Here is a 14,447-nt window from a genome sequence, read left to right on the forward strand (position 1 = left end):
TTATTTAAGATATTTAATACGACACTCATGCATGATGCATATTACTATTGTTATGTGAACAGTTTTCCTTTTGACTGCCATTTAAATAAATAGTTATATTAATCAATATTTTACACGAAACCTATACGTATAATATAGTGATTTTAGCCAGCTGAAAGCGTAGGTATCATAATTATTTTATACAAATCTGTACAATACACACATTTATACAATAATACTCTTCAGGGGCGGTACCTATTCGAAATAAAATAATTTATATCAAAATTCTATGTTGAATAACGCTCAGTACATAATATCTAAATACACTGAATTTAAAATGGGATCAAAATCAGGCTTTTAAAGTTAGAATGCCTCTGAGGGGTAAATTGTGCTTAAAAGACCTCCTTCCTGAAGCTGAAGCCGAACTGGTCACACTTCACGCGCAAGATGCGCGCGAGCTGCGGCGGCCCGCAGTAGAACACCGTCACCTGAATATACCATTACAAAAAATATAGGTAAGTAAGGTATTAATAAATACGACTGGTTTCTTTGAAAGTATCTAAATTTTAATGTTTTAAATAAGCCAGACCGGCCATTTTGAATGTTTTAAAAGTACCCACTGATTACCAGTCCGCCGGACGATATCGGCCTGTCGGTTGTTCGGAGCTGTCAAATTTTGCGTTTAACTGACAGGCTGATATCGTCCAGCGAACTGGTAATCAGTAGGCACCCTAACACTAAAATGTACTTACAATAAATCAATTCCAGGTTGTCAGTCATTTGTAAAAAAAAATTAGGGTTAGTTTAGAACAGGCATGAAGTGTTACTAGGTAAGTCACAATAACGACGCTCCGCCATAAGGATCCTAATAAGGACTGACCTTCCCTTTCCTCTGTTCCTGTAGTTGCTGGAACACCTTGTCCCAGTTGGGGCGGCCCGCGTTCGTGCGGGTCTTCAGCCCTGTGATCAGGTCACGTTTCTCCTGTAGCACAGCAAGTCAAAAGTTCTAGTTACAATACACATAATTTTTTGACGTCTAATACAAGACTAAAGTAGTTTTTATCATATCACAGTCATATAACCTGAAGAAAATTCCCGTCAAATTGGTTCCATCCGTCAATTAATAAAATGGAACCATAATTTTCACCTCTAATTAAGCAGGCAAAATGGCACGGGCTCCTGGCCTGAGATGGTGCCTCAATTCAAACAGTTACTCCACTGCTCTAAGTCACAATTACATTTTAAGGGCGTCAGCTAGCTGGGTTGCACGGAGTGGGTGAACGGGTTAACGAAAAATTGTAGGAGCAACACTAACTGACGCGGACGAGTGCGATGGATTTTACTTACAATGGCACCCGCGTGCGTGCACCCGCTCCGTGCACCTACGCCAGCTAGCGGACGCTCTGAAACATTAGAGATACGAGAATAGTCTCATAATACCTTTTCATGAAGTAAGTCTAGCGCTAGCTGAAGCCCTACAGCCTTCATGTCACTCCTCTGCAGCGCGCTGGTGATGTACATGTGCATCTCAAGGAAGCGCGCGCCGCTCTCTGCCTGCTCGATCTCAAGTTGCGACAGGAGGGACACAAACCACTCGAAGGAGCGCTGCTCCCGGTTTATCCAGAAGAAATCCACCTGAAAATTTAAAATAATCGTTTGTTGAGCCCTCTGTTAGTTGACTCTTAGGACACGGTGACATGCGCGAAGCGCGACTGTTTCAGATGACAACGGGAAGTGAAAAAAATAATGGCCGAATATCCTAAAACTAAATGGGGTACTTTAGTTCGTAGGGTTACGTTACAGCCTGCCGGGACCCCGGGGAGTCGTACCTACTTTAATTTATAGTAGACAAGGAGTATGATTATGAGCTCCCTGCTTACGGTTTGTTTTATTGACCAATAGTAGGTACCTAAATAAAGAAGAAACTATATAGGTATGTAGTTTATGCAGTTACCTTTCTGAGATTCATGTTGTTCTGCGCGATGTTCGAAACCCACTTGTGATCGCAGCGGGGACAAACGTTTCGCGAGTTCCAGTACCGGTACATAATTGCCTGTAAATATTTAAAAATTTAAGTTTTGATACTCTTAGCAGATCAGTTTAAGCGGTTTCCCAATTAATATTCAATAAGCTAACTCTATATATCAATGGAAGGAGAAAAGCAGAAAAGTGTTTCACAGTACGGGACAAAGGCTAGGAAGATGATGAGCCAGTTATGTATATGTAGTACGAAACAATTAATGACATATTTGTTCATCAGAGTGGACACGGAAGCAAGTCACATCAGCCGGCTTTTTAGAAGCGTTAGAGTCTATCTCAGTAAAATCAAACCAAGCGTGCTAAGTTAAGTTGGTACCTATACAAAATTTACCTGTAAAATAGATGCAAAGGGAGTGACTCCGATGCCCGCAGCGATGAGCGCAGCGTGCTCTGCACGGAAGATGTGCGAGGATGCTGCTCCATACGGCCCATCGAGATATATCTAGAGAAAAATATAGGTGAATCTCAATAGAGTAGTATGCTTAGCGGGAACCGGGGGCGTATTATCGGCCAGCCAGTTTTTATCAAATCATGGTCAACCCCTTAATTCGCATACAAGTACAGCAATCGTCTTCATGCCGCAGGTCATCCCCTCGTCTACTCGTAAATAGACACACTGTTAACGTATTTCGTTGAAACACTACGCAACCTACTTCTGTGTCTTGAAAACTGGGATAGTACCTCGAGCGGCTTCCCTACAGGATAGTTGGCGAACGGCTCAGTGGTGGAGGCCTCGCTGGGGCTTTGCACGGTGATGGCGGGTGGATTCTCCAGATCCTTGTCTGGAGACAGACTCTTGGATAACCGCCGTCGAGCTAGATTGACAATTTAAAAAAAATAGTAGTGATTGTTAGTAAGATAATATGTTATGAGGAATTTATATGACACAATGTACAATTTCCAAAGGATTATTATTTTTATTACTACTGCTATCAGAGTGTGAAGAGGACAAATGTACAAAGCGAATAGATTTTTTCTTATATTCGTACCTAATGTACCATACTAGTGGACATATATACCATCTCTATTGTTATCTTATTTAGGAATTATAATAAAAATGTAGAGTTGTACTTACCGACGGTGAGGATGCTCTCATTGGAGCGACGGCGCTGTTCACAGCTCTCCAGGCTCGGCGTCTTGAATGCGATGATCGTCGGCTTTATGCGCATGTACCTGCGCAATCAAATAATTAAGTACCTATATAATATGTTAGTTAGGAAATATTGTCACGGTGAAAGCTAAAAAGTTTCTTTAGTTTGAAACTTTTACTTAGCAGAAGGCCACTTGACGATATGCGTAGTAACTATTTTCTAAATTAAGTATGTTTATCCGTCTCGTTTCATAGCTCTAAGTTTTCAGATATATATATCATTTGTTCTCGTAATTAACACCGAAAACTGACCTGAAGCTATGAGCCAGCGCCCGATTCTGCGGACTTTTGTAAGCGAGCCCGAGCGCGGCGCGGCGCGCGCTGGCCATGGACCCGACGTCGAAGCTCCGCTCCGACTCGGAGCGGGGGTAGTCCTGCAATCTGCGTATGGAAAACCATTACATAGTCCTCTTATTGATTTCACGAATAATCCTTAAGCCCATATGTAGCAATCCGCGCGGCGTTACAGCGGCAAACGGGCGATGTACTTAAAGATATCATTCCATTTCTGAACGCAGCTGCACTACTGCTCCGACACGTCGATGTTATTGACAATTTCCATAGTAAAATTAATGACAAGACAAGGAATGACAGTAACGTCGCAACAGTAGTGCAACTGTCGTTGGAAATGGACTGACACCTTAACTGTCAATCTCCTTAAATTACTGACAGATTTAACGTTGTAATCGCGTCGCGACAGCAACGCGACGCAATTTATGGACATTGACAGTGTAATCGCCTATTCCCGCTGTCGCAATGATGTACCAGCAATGCTGCAGCATTAATGTAACCTTTAAACTACTTACGCCAAGAGCCTTTGTTTATTCTTGTCTTTGTTATGGACATCGGGCATGGAGCGAGATTTCTCCAAGTGCTTCATTGGAGTTAGTGTGAGAAGCGTTGGTCGGCCATTGGAAGAAGGCGACAATGCTGAATTATAAAAACGTTGATATAAAATGGAGTACAGTCAACAACAGAGCTATGAATACAGGCAAAGTGTCAAAAATATGTATACAGTACTTTATTGCCTGTACATTAAGGTCGTGTATACATATTTTTGGCATTTTGCTTGTATTCATAGCTCTGTTGTTAACTGTACAATAGAAATGTAACAAAATATGTGAACCAATTTTGACTAATTTTGGCACTTGACAGGTTTTAACGAAGTTGGTTTTTACTTAATTAAAAATGTGATAATCGCCTTTCAGAGCATTTCCGGATAATTTTCAGCGCTATTTACTTCGTAGCAGAGTATAAAAACGTACCTTTAAAATCCATTTCCCTGTCCTCGTCTAAAGTGAAACCCTCGTTGTTGTACTCTTTCACTTCTGGCGAAAAGTCAACTGAGCGCTTCTTGCCGTCTCCAGAGGAGCCTTTGCGCTTACTCTTGTTACTTTGATTAGAACCCGTTCTGGTTACTTTCCTGGGGAAGCATTTATATTCATAGTATAAATTCAACTAAGTAAAAGAACTGAGTCATACGGAAGGCCGTATAATTAAAATGTAGACTCCTAATATTCCTTACTCATGCTCAGCGGGTACTTCTCCAGCATGCAGCCTAGCGTGTTCTTTTTCGAAATATTCGTACAACGTGTTGGTCCACTGACCAACGCCACGAATATGCAGCCATATGTAATCTGTAACATGTAAGAAATATAATTAAAGTAAAGAGGGTAGTTTGCTCTAGTTCAAGTCAGACGTGTGTTTATAGTGTCCGTCGAAAATAAATTAAAAAGTGATAAAAAACTGACTATAATACAAAGAAAAATGGATATTGTGACATTTTTACGCCTCTTATACAGTTTAAGTGAAATATAAACTCAGTATTAACGAGGAAAATATAGTAAAAACGAATTCCAAATCGAAAGTTATAAGATTAAAATCTACATAAGTGGGTACATTCGTGAATGCTTGTAGTGAAATCGTGAATCACTTCGGAACATTATAAACGTAAACATCGTTAGTGCTCTAAACTTTGTGAACTGATGTCAATTTTCGAACGCTTCAATAACAGCACGATAGCGTAATGGACGCCTGTATGGACTAAAGTGTGGTCGGTCTCCACTAGTGACCCCAGTTCAAATCCCAGCCGGAAAGACTTTTTGCATTTTTTTTTTTTAATTTTTTAATTTTAATTTTTTTTTTCTCTCTTCCGTGATATTGTGACATTTTTACGCTTCTACTAAGAATTTAAGTGAAATAAACATTAAATATTAGTCGAGACAATATACTAAGACGAATTTAGCGGTGGCGTATACTCCTGCGTAGATTAAAGGGCTGATCTGCACTAGTGACCTCGATTCGAATCCCAGCGGAAAAAAAAAAAACTTGAATTTTTGTTTTTTTATTTATTTCTCGAGTTTTTGTCTTATTTTTATTTTTAACGTGATACAATTCTTGCGATGGCTTCTAAACAAACCAAAAGCAAAATCAAGGACAGAAAAGAACCAATAAGAAAGAAGCAAATCCTAAAATGTTCTCAGTGTGCAAAAGTAGTAGATATAGATATGGAATGCACAAATGTTGGAACAAAGAGATTTCAATTAATGACCAAAGAAGATAAGGCGGCATGGAAATGTAATGAGTGTAGAGTTACGCAGGACCAAAACCCTACAAAAAAGAAGAATGCAACTCCTGGGACTAGCAGAAGTACCACAGGTAGTAATAACAATTCACCGGCCCTCAAGGACCCTATTAACCAAAATCAAAAGAAACCTAACATGAAGTCGACAAGACGAAGCACTTCGCCTGAAATTACTTCAGATTCCGAATTCGAAACCGACTCGCAATCAGCGCATTTAGACGACAGCTCGCGTAGTCTGCCGAGTATGTCGACAACAGATAGCCTTCATGTAACAGAGCTGAAAAATGAAATAAGTAGTTTGTCCATCCAATTGGCCAGCGCCCATAGTGAAATAGAGCGTTTGAATTCTCAAGTAACTGAGCTGCAAAACAGCTTAGATGAGAAACAAAAAAAAGTTGAGTTGTACAAAAAACTCCTAATCGAAAAAGGACCATCAGCATCACGTACAAATACTCCAAAGAAACACAAAAAACCAGAGAGACGTAGTTCAACAGACTTGGATGCCAATAATCAAATAACACACTTGCCCAAAAATGATGTCAAGAATAAAAAGAACGCAGAAAAAGTGCTCACTGAAAGCAGGCGGCAAGATGAAGAAAAATCTACTAATAATAAGAATAAGATACGTATCCTTAGTTGTAGCAAACAAACAAAACTATTGTCAATTGCGGAAGACACCTTTGAAAGTTCTGAAATATGCCATTACCTACTTCCACATCGAGGCATACGGGATCTTATACAGGATATAGTCACAATAACGAACGATATGACGCTGTCAGATCATTGTATTATATTTATAGGAGAAACAGATTTTAACTCCACTAATGATTATGTTGGCCTGGTACACTATATTCGAGAAAAAATACAACCAATCATGCATACAAATGTAATAATTTGCTCGCCTACATATAAATGTAATGATAGATCTATCGTCTACAATTGGAGGATAGAAACCTTCAATAATTTGCTGTATCTGGACATTGAAACTTACAAATATGCCTTCTTAATGGACTCCAACTTGACGCTCTCTTATGATTTCAAAATGTTCTCTAAAACAAAAGGAACAATAAACAACTGTGGAATGAGAGAAATTTTTAGGCAATTAAAAGACGTCTTAAACGCTATCAACGACATGAGCGACGTATCAACGGCGACTGAATCTGAAATAAATGACGAAACAGACCTATGTAATACAATTGATGCGCATCTAGAAAATGATTGCCCGAGAGAGCCGGTCGAAGATCAGCTTTTTCGTGAACAACAGTAGTTTTTCCATCTTCCACCAAAACATTGCTGGAGTTTTGAATAAAATTGATGAACTAGAATTGGTTCTTATAGATTTAGCAGAAAAGGAAGATAATTTTGATATCATATGTTTAACTGAAACATTTCTACAAAAAGGAGATGAAAGCAATCTAATTTTCAATAATTATAAACTGGTAACAAGTTACTCAAGAGAGAAAAAAAGAGGAGGATCGTGTATTGCATGCAAGAAACCCTTGGAGTGCACTGAGCTTGAAATAGCCCAAAGGTTTGGTGTCGACAAAATTTTTGAAGTGTGTGGCGTTAATATTAAGGATTATAAAGCGATTGTGGTGTGTGTTTACAGAACTCCTGATTCGGATGTAACTTTGTTTTTCGATAGTCTAGAGGCATTACTTATTAGTTTGGAAGGGAAATCTGAAAACATATTTATATGTGGAGATTTCAATATCGATTTTTTAAAAACAAACACACGAAAAACTCAGCTGTGTAATATAATGTCTAGTTATGGATTTAGGTATCATATCACAGAACCAACACGGCAAGGGTCTTGCATAGACAATATCTTTAGCAATGTTAAAAATAAAAAAGTTATAGGTAGAATACACCATCTACATCTTTCTGATCACAACACCGCGCAATCTTTGGATATAGAATATAATAAACACGAATTTAATTTGAGTACTCATACCAATCATGTCGTTATACATAAATTTGCCTTTTGGCCAGAAAACAAAAGGAAGTTCGTTGAATGTCTTAATAGTCTGACCTTTTCTGAAGTGTACGAGACTAGTGACGTTCAAATTGCATTTAACAAGTTTCATGACATTATAAAGTTGTTTTTTGGTCTTTGTTTTCCTTTAATACAAATAAAAGTTCCCTATCGAGTAATAAAAAATCCCAAATGGGTTACTAGAGGAATAAAAAAAAGCTGTAAAAGAAAAAGGTATTTACGACAGCAATATTATTTAAATAAAACGGTTGAAAACAAGAACAGTGTCAGCTTATATTCTAAGATATTGCGGCGATGCATATGCAGCCTGCAGAGACATTGTAACCAAAAATATATTACAAATTCTGAAAATAAAGCAAAAGCTCTATGGAACGTTATTAATCAGAAAATTGGTTCTAACGCAAACAACCATGATATAAACGGAATTCGAGATACAAACGGTGATTATGTGCACGATGGCGAAAACATAGCAAATATTTTCAACGATTTTTTTATTGGTGAACCTATTATTTATAGCAAAGGTCAGAGTGATTCTGCTTGTACTTCTCAAAGCATAAAAAACATATCGGGAGTTACTAAAACCATTTTTCTTAAGCCTACTTGTGAAAATGAAGTGCATAGAATAATAATGAACCTTAAAAATAAAAAATCTACAGGATTTGACAATATCACAGTAGACTGTTTGAAGTCTGTCGCATCAATCATCGCAAAGCCTCTGTCATACATTATAAATATTTCATTCGAAAAAGGAGACTTCCCCGAGATACTTAAATTATCAGTAATAAAACCTCTGTACAAAAAAGGCCCAAAATCAGATAAAAATAATTACAGACCAGTTGCATTAATACCAGTTGTGTCTAAAATTTTTGAAAGATTAATGTACAATAGGATATCAGAATTTTTCGACATGCATAAAGTTTTAACTCCTGAACAGTTTGGTTTCAGACGAAATAAATCCACGAGTCTTGCCAGTTTTGTACTATTCAAATCTATACTGAGTAACCTAAACGAAAAGAAGCCAACATCATGCTTGTTCCTTGATCTCAGCAAGGCATTTGATTTTGTGGATCACAATATTTTGTTAAACAAATTATACATGTATGGCATTAGAGGCCCGGCATACAACTGGCTACACGCATATTTACATAATAGAGAGCAGATTACTAGAATTACCAAATTGGACAAATCAAACAATATGTTAAAAAATTATGACTCAAACAAAAAACGCACACATCGAGGGGTACCGCAGGGAAGTATCCTGGGTCCCTTACTGTTTCTAGTGTATGTAAACGATTTGCCACGCGTAACACAACATAAAAGCATATTATTTGCAGATGACACCACGATTATATTCAAATGTGATAATGCAACAAATTACGAAGCTGAAATAAATATTACGCTTAAACACATTACAGAATGGCTAGTTACAAATAAGTTACAAATAAATATAGAGAAAACCAAATTTTTACAATTTTCAACAAAACAGGCCAAAGAAATAACTTTAAAGATAGCGCATGCTAATGAGCAAATTGAGGAGGTGGACAGTACGAACTTCTTGGGAATACTTTTAGATAAATATATAACTTGGAATACACATGTAGATATGCTTTGCAAAAAAATGTATAAATTTATATATGCTTTAAGAACAATAAGGAGAACCACGTCAGTGGAAACTGCAATTATTGTGTATCATGCATACGTCTGTTCTCAGATTCGGTATGGAATTGTATTATGGGGGAATTCGTCTAATGTAAATAGAGTCTTCATAGCACAGAAAAAATGTCTGAGAGCGATTTGGGGCTTGAATAATACAGATTCGTGTAAAGAGATATTTACTAAAAATAAGTTTCTAACGTTGCCTGCTATGTATATTTTTGAAATTGCCAAACTAGTTAAAGGAAACTTATCACTATTTAATTTAAATGACAACACCAATAAACGATCGGAAACACATGTAGCACTGACAATGCCTGCTCCTAAACTACAACTATATCGTAAAAACTGTGACTACATGGCGACCTTGATCTATAATAGCATACCGCGAGAAATTACCGACTTATGTTATAATAGGTTTTGTAAAACTCTGCGGCGCTGGTTGACGGAACATTGTTTCTATTCCGTTAAAGACTTCCTCGAAGCTAGTAACTGCAGATTTAACAAATATTAGATAAGAATTATGTGTTGTACATAAATGTAAATAATGTATTTATCTAAATGCATGTTGAATAAATTTATTTTCATTTTGTTTTGTGCATGCTGACAATTGTTATTAATTTTTAATGTTTTTTTTTTTTACCTTGACATTGCTCTATTATTATTTATCATTGTTATTCTTTTATGTGGACATTCCAAATGCAAATCCAACTCCAAATGTGTGCAATTATTGATAGTTAGCTTAATGGTATAATTTGCAAGCTTGATAATTAGTGTTTAAGGCTGTAATATTTGCATGCCGTCATTTTCGGCTGAATTATGTCGTGACCTATAAAAACTATGTAACATCTGTTAGCTACCATAATTCACGCAAATAAACGATATCTTATCTTATCTTATCTTATCCTATAAGTAACTCGAGTAGATTTAGAGCCACAGTATGTATTGTGGTGCTTTCAAATTTTATTCTAGCATTCCTTGTTTTTTATGATTCGAAAGGCCCACCTTCTTGATCAGGAGCGCTGCTGATAGTGAAAGGATGCCACTCGTACCGCGCTATAGCCGGTATGTTCACAAACACGTAGTCACCCGCGTGAAAATCGAAGACAGGTGGCCGACGCACCACCAAATGCGTCACACGTGAAGGCAGCAGGATTCCTGAAGAGATATATGTCTTGCCGTGGTTAGACCTGGAATAAAAAACTGATTGAATTCAACCCACACCTACGAAATAAAGTCTGTTGTAATAAGTACCCATGGGACAAGTCTGCTTTCTCTCAAAGACTTCTGCAAGTCTAGTAGAGGTTTTCATCAGCTCCTAATTATTGTGTTTTTTGAAAAGTCGATGAAAATACCTCATTGCAGCGAGCCGGATGATTCTCTCGGCAATATACAGCGTGCCCGGCAGCGCGAACCACTTCCAGAAGTTAGGCGCGTGGAACAGAAGCAGTAGCCAAAACGGCACGTATAAGAGATGCGTCCAGTAGAAGATCTGGGAGAAGAAAAATAAATCTTATTAGCGCACAACACAATTAATTCACTGTAAGAAAAAAGTTTAATATTTCTCTCAGAACTACTCTTCTCTGGTTTTCAAAACAACATTTATCACACTCAGCTCTATTTCTTTCCATAATACTATGGACGGTGGCCATGTTTTGGTTTATGGAATCGAAAGAGAAACCATAGACTTAAGAGATTGTGGCCGCGATGGGTATTTTTTAAATCATTGAACGGAAGGAAAAACAAAATAAATTTAAGGTAAGTCATTTCAATTTTCACCTCAAAGCTGCCCCCTCGGCGAATGAAGGGTTGGCTGCAGACACACATGACTGCAAGGATAACCACCAGCGCGAAACCAGTAGGATTGGCACAGCCTTGTACCAGTCCGAAAAGGTGCGGGCGCTCTGTGAGCAACCACTCCCAAGTCGAAAAGTTAGCGGCGTTGAGTTTTGGGTCATTCACTACTATCAAACCTGGAAAAAGTTAAAAACATAGGTTTGGTAAATAATGCTGCTAAAACTACTATCAACAAAAAATCCTCTTAAATACCTATAGAAGGTAAAGATGTCCTTTTAAAGTCATTATATACATAGTTGCGATTTTTCAAGCACACTCCTGTGAAGGAGAAAAATGAATCAAAGCAATGCTCGTATAATGGCCGAAGTCACTTAGGTACTAAAGATATTGCTGCTAAAGATACCTAAACATGCGTGTGAGCATATTGCGGAAGATGTTGTCAAATGAGCTCATAATGAGCTGCTGGAATTTCCATCAGGAATCTACTACAGATCACTTACTGAAATTACAGATGTGCATGACAGTATGTACGATGCTGTAGATGGCTATCAGCACGCCGGTGAGCTTGTGCAAGTAGATGTGATGATCGAGCGGCAGGAAACTGCTGGCGCCGCGCACGCGCAGCTGCGTGATACACAGTCGCAGCATCAGCACAAGCACCCAGGCGCAGTTGAAGTTTAGGCACTGACCTGAGAAAGATCATCTGAGTTAGAGACCAGTGACTTAAAAGCTAACAACTGTAACTAGTGCAAGGTTTCTAAATGCATGTACAATATGAAGGTACTAGAACAGCATGGCAACTACGATGCGTTTTCTCTTGACCAAGCCAAGTATATATATTATTCTTTATTTCGAGACTTTCCCAGCAGTAGTTTACGATAATAACAGTAAATAATTTGGTCCAATAAAATTTCTAGTTCTGTTCTAGTAATAAATTAATAAAATATAAAATGAAGTCGGTTAAAAAACAAGTGTCACTGGTGTCTAAATATTGAATAGGAAGAATTAGGCCATAAAAACACTTGCTTAGCAAAGGACAATGTGTTAAACACGTTGCATGACCTACTCACCACAAGCTCTAGCCATAATAACAAAACAATTCGACCCCTGGTACTCCACAATCCTAGCGACGAACAGCCCAATGTTCACTAGGAAGAACAAGCCAGTAAAGATGATGAAAACATAGTTGTTCTTGAAGTAAGGGAGAGAGAGCTGGTACGGCTTGAGAGAAGAGAGTCGGTGGCGTAGAGACGTGGGCTGAGGCTGTGTGGCCGGAAGTAGCCAACGATCGATGCTGAAAATGAGAAAAAGGTTTGTTGTTACGAGACTGTTAGACCGTTATATAACTATTAAATTTAACATTTTATATACCACAATAGCAGACACTAGAGTATTTAAAATAATTCGAGCTCAGTATCCGACTTCCCTAGAATGAAAAACGTCGAAAGGCGAAGCAAGTATTTAACAAAAAATGTTTTAGATACAATGTAAAAGTAACACTCACCTAATAGACAGATTATGCAGCAACCCTCCGTGTCGGTCCAGCTGTCTCCGCAGCGCCTCATACGTGATGGCACCTCTCCGTTCGGTGTCTGCGTCCTCAAACATGGCCGTCGTCAGTTCCAACAACTGTTGTTCGCTAAACGACATCCCGTTCTCCTCCATGCACGCCCGCATCACATGCTGCAGCTCCCGGTGCTGGATAAGACCATCACCTATCACATAGGAAATAAAATAAGTTCCATATATGATGCTATAGAACAAACATACATTGAAGATTTTTGAGAAATCTTCATGATCATGACAATGGTGTCACAAAGGAAATTTTACTCCTTAGTTGCAAATTTGAAATTTTAAGAGAAAGTTTACTACTCCAATATAACAATGAACTTGCCATCCTGGTCGTAGACTTTGAAGAGGAACCGGATCTTGTCCTCGTGCGACTGGCCCGCGAAGCGGTGCACGGCCGCGATGAACTCCTGGAGCGATATCGCGCCGGAGTCGTCCTCGTCGAAGATTTGGAACACGCGCTCCGTGAAGAAGGGCTGTGAATACAATGTATATATATTTTTTAACTCTACAGGTACTCATATCTACCTGAAACAGTCTACAATATAATGATCTCATGTTAAATTGGTTATTTGGTTAAATTGCTATTATTTGGTTATTTGGTTAAATTGCTATTATTTGGTTATTTGGTTAAATTGCTATTATTTGGTTATATTTAGTCTTTTTATAAAGGTCTAACTTTAAAGGTTTCTAAATGGTCGGCAACGTGCAAGAGACACCTCTAGGGTTTAGACCGCTTCCCATCAGACAGTCCGTATGCTTGTTTGCCACAAACGTGGTGTAACAGAAAGGACAAATCACGTCTTTTGAAATTATGGAATATTTTATTAAGATACTAAAATGCGTACTAGATCTTGATAAACAATTCTCAAGAGACGTTCATTAGCGATCAGCTCTTACGTTTTTCGAGACCAATATCTTCTCAAACTGTTCTCTGGTGATCTCCTTCTGGTCCCCCACCGTCTGCCGGAATAGCTGCTCAAGTTGGTCCACGCTGTGCCGATCAAACCCGACGCGAGGTCTGGGAAGAAAAGCAATAATATTCAAGCTAATTTTTAACCGAAGAAAAACTGAGCACGTTCTCGAATCCGGAGATGGCCATAGGAACTATGTGATAAAACTACGCAACCTCATTGTGTTTGGGTTTGTTAGAATTAATTGTCTCCATGAGTACTAGTTGACTGTTGAAAGAAAAGTACAGTCAGCCATAAAAAATGTGTTACAAATATTTTTTTTGTCAAAAAGAAAATATTTAATGAATACATAATGCTTGACAAATACGTCAAATATAATATGCCTGTAGTTAGGCGCAATCTACTTTAACAGAAATCTATACTTACTTAATACAGTAAGTACTAAAAACTTCGTCTAGGGTTTTCTTAAACTTTTTTCTTTCTTCTTTCAAACATCTTTTTTTATTAAACTGTTTACCGTGTACTAGATACTGTGGACAGGAACTCCATGATATCGTCGACGGTCGCGTAGCCGTCACCATCTGTATCCACCACCTTGAAGAGTCGGGCAGTCACCTGGAATATGTATTACTTGTTTATACCTAATAAGAGTATGAACTTCAAAAAATAAATTAATAGGTCACTAATTTATTTATTAACTAGATCTTTATTGGATCAAGGAAAAATGATCTAATCCGTAATATCATCCAAAGTATTTGATTTAGA

At 38.1% G+C, this 14,447-nt stretch overlaps 1 protein-coding gene across 1 annotated transcript in view; it reads right to left on the reverse strand.

Moving 5' to 3' along the window:
• Positions 1–322: 322 nt before the first annotated feature.
• The window catches only part of LOC134676905 (NADPH oxidase 5), a 56,071-nt gene continuing 41,946 nt past the window's right edge, over positions 323–14,447 (reverse strand). The window contains exons 4-23 of the mRNA XM_063535291.1: positions 14,200–14,297; positions 13,669–13,789; positions 13,094–13,244; positions 12,704–12,914; positions 12,270–12,493; positions 11,700–11,888; positions 11,182–11,375; positions 10,758–10,894; positions 10,408–10,592; positions 4,695–4,806; positions 4,435–4,592; positions 3,976–4,099; positions 3,422–3,550; positions 3,095–3,192; positions 2,701–2,834; positions 2,351–2,461; positions 1,934–2,032; positions 1,420–1,614; positions 860–961; positions 323–467 (exon numbers count right to left, since the gene is read on the reverse strand). Of these exons, the coding sequence (XP_063391361.1) occupies positions 372–467; positions 860–961; positions 1,420–1,614; positions 1,934–2,032; positions 2,351–2,461; positions 2,701–2,834; positions 3,095–3,192; positions 3,422–3,550; positions 3,976–4,099; positions 4,435–4,592; positions 4,695–4,806; positions 10,408–10,592; positions 10,758–10,894; positions 11,182–11,375; positions 11,700–11,888; positions 12,270–12,493; positions 12,704–12,914; positions 13,094–13,244; positions 13,669–13,789; positions 14,200–14,297 (2,868 nt within the window). The 3' untranslated portion in view covers positions 323–371. The remainder of the gene's footprint in view (positions 468–859; positions 962–1,419; positions 1,615–1,933; positions 2,033–2,350; positions 2,462–2,700; positions 2,835–3,094; positions 3,193–3,421; positions 3,551–3,975; positions 4,100–4,434; positions 4,593–4,694; positions 4,807–10,407; positions 10,593–10,757; positions 10,895–11,181; positions 11,376–11,699; positions 11,889–12,269; positions 12,494–12,703; positions 12,915–13,093; positions 13,245–13,668; positions 13,790–14,199; positions 14,298–14,447) is intronic.

This window comes from Cydia fagiglandana, chromosome 2, assembly GCF_963556715.1.
Source record: "Cydia fagiglandana chromosome 2, ilCydFagi1.1, whole genome shotgun sequence".
NCBI classification, from domain to species: Eukaryota; Metazoa; Arthropoda; class Insecta; order Lepidoptera; family Tortricidae; genus Cydia; species Cydia fagiglandana.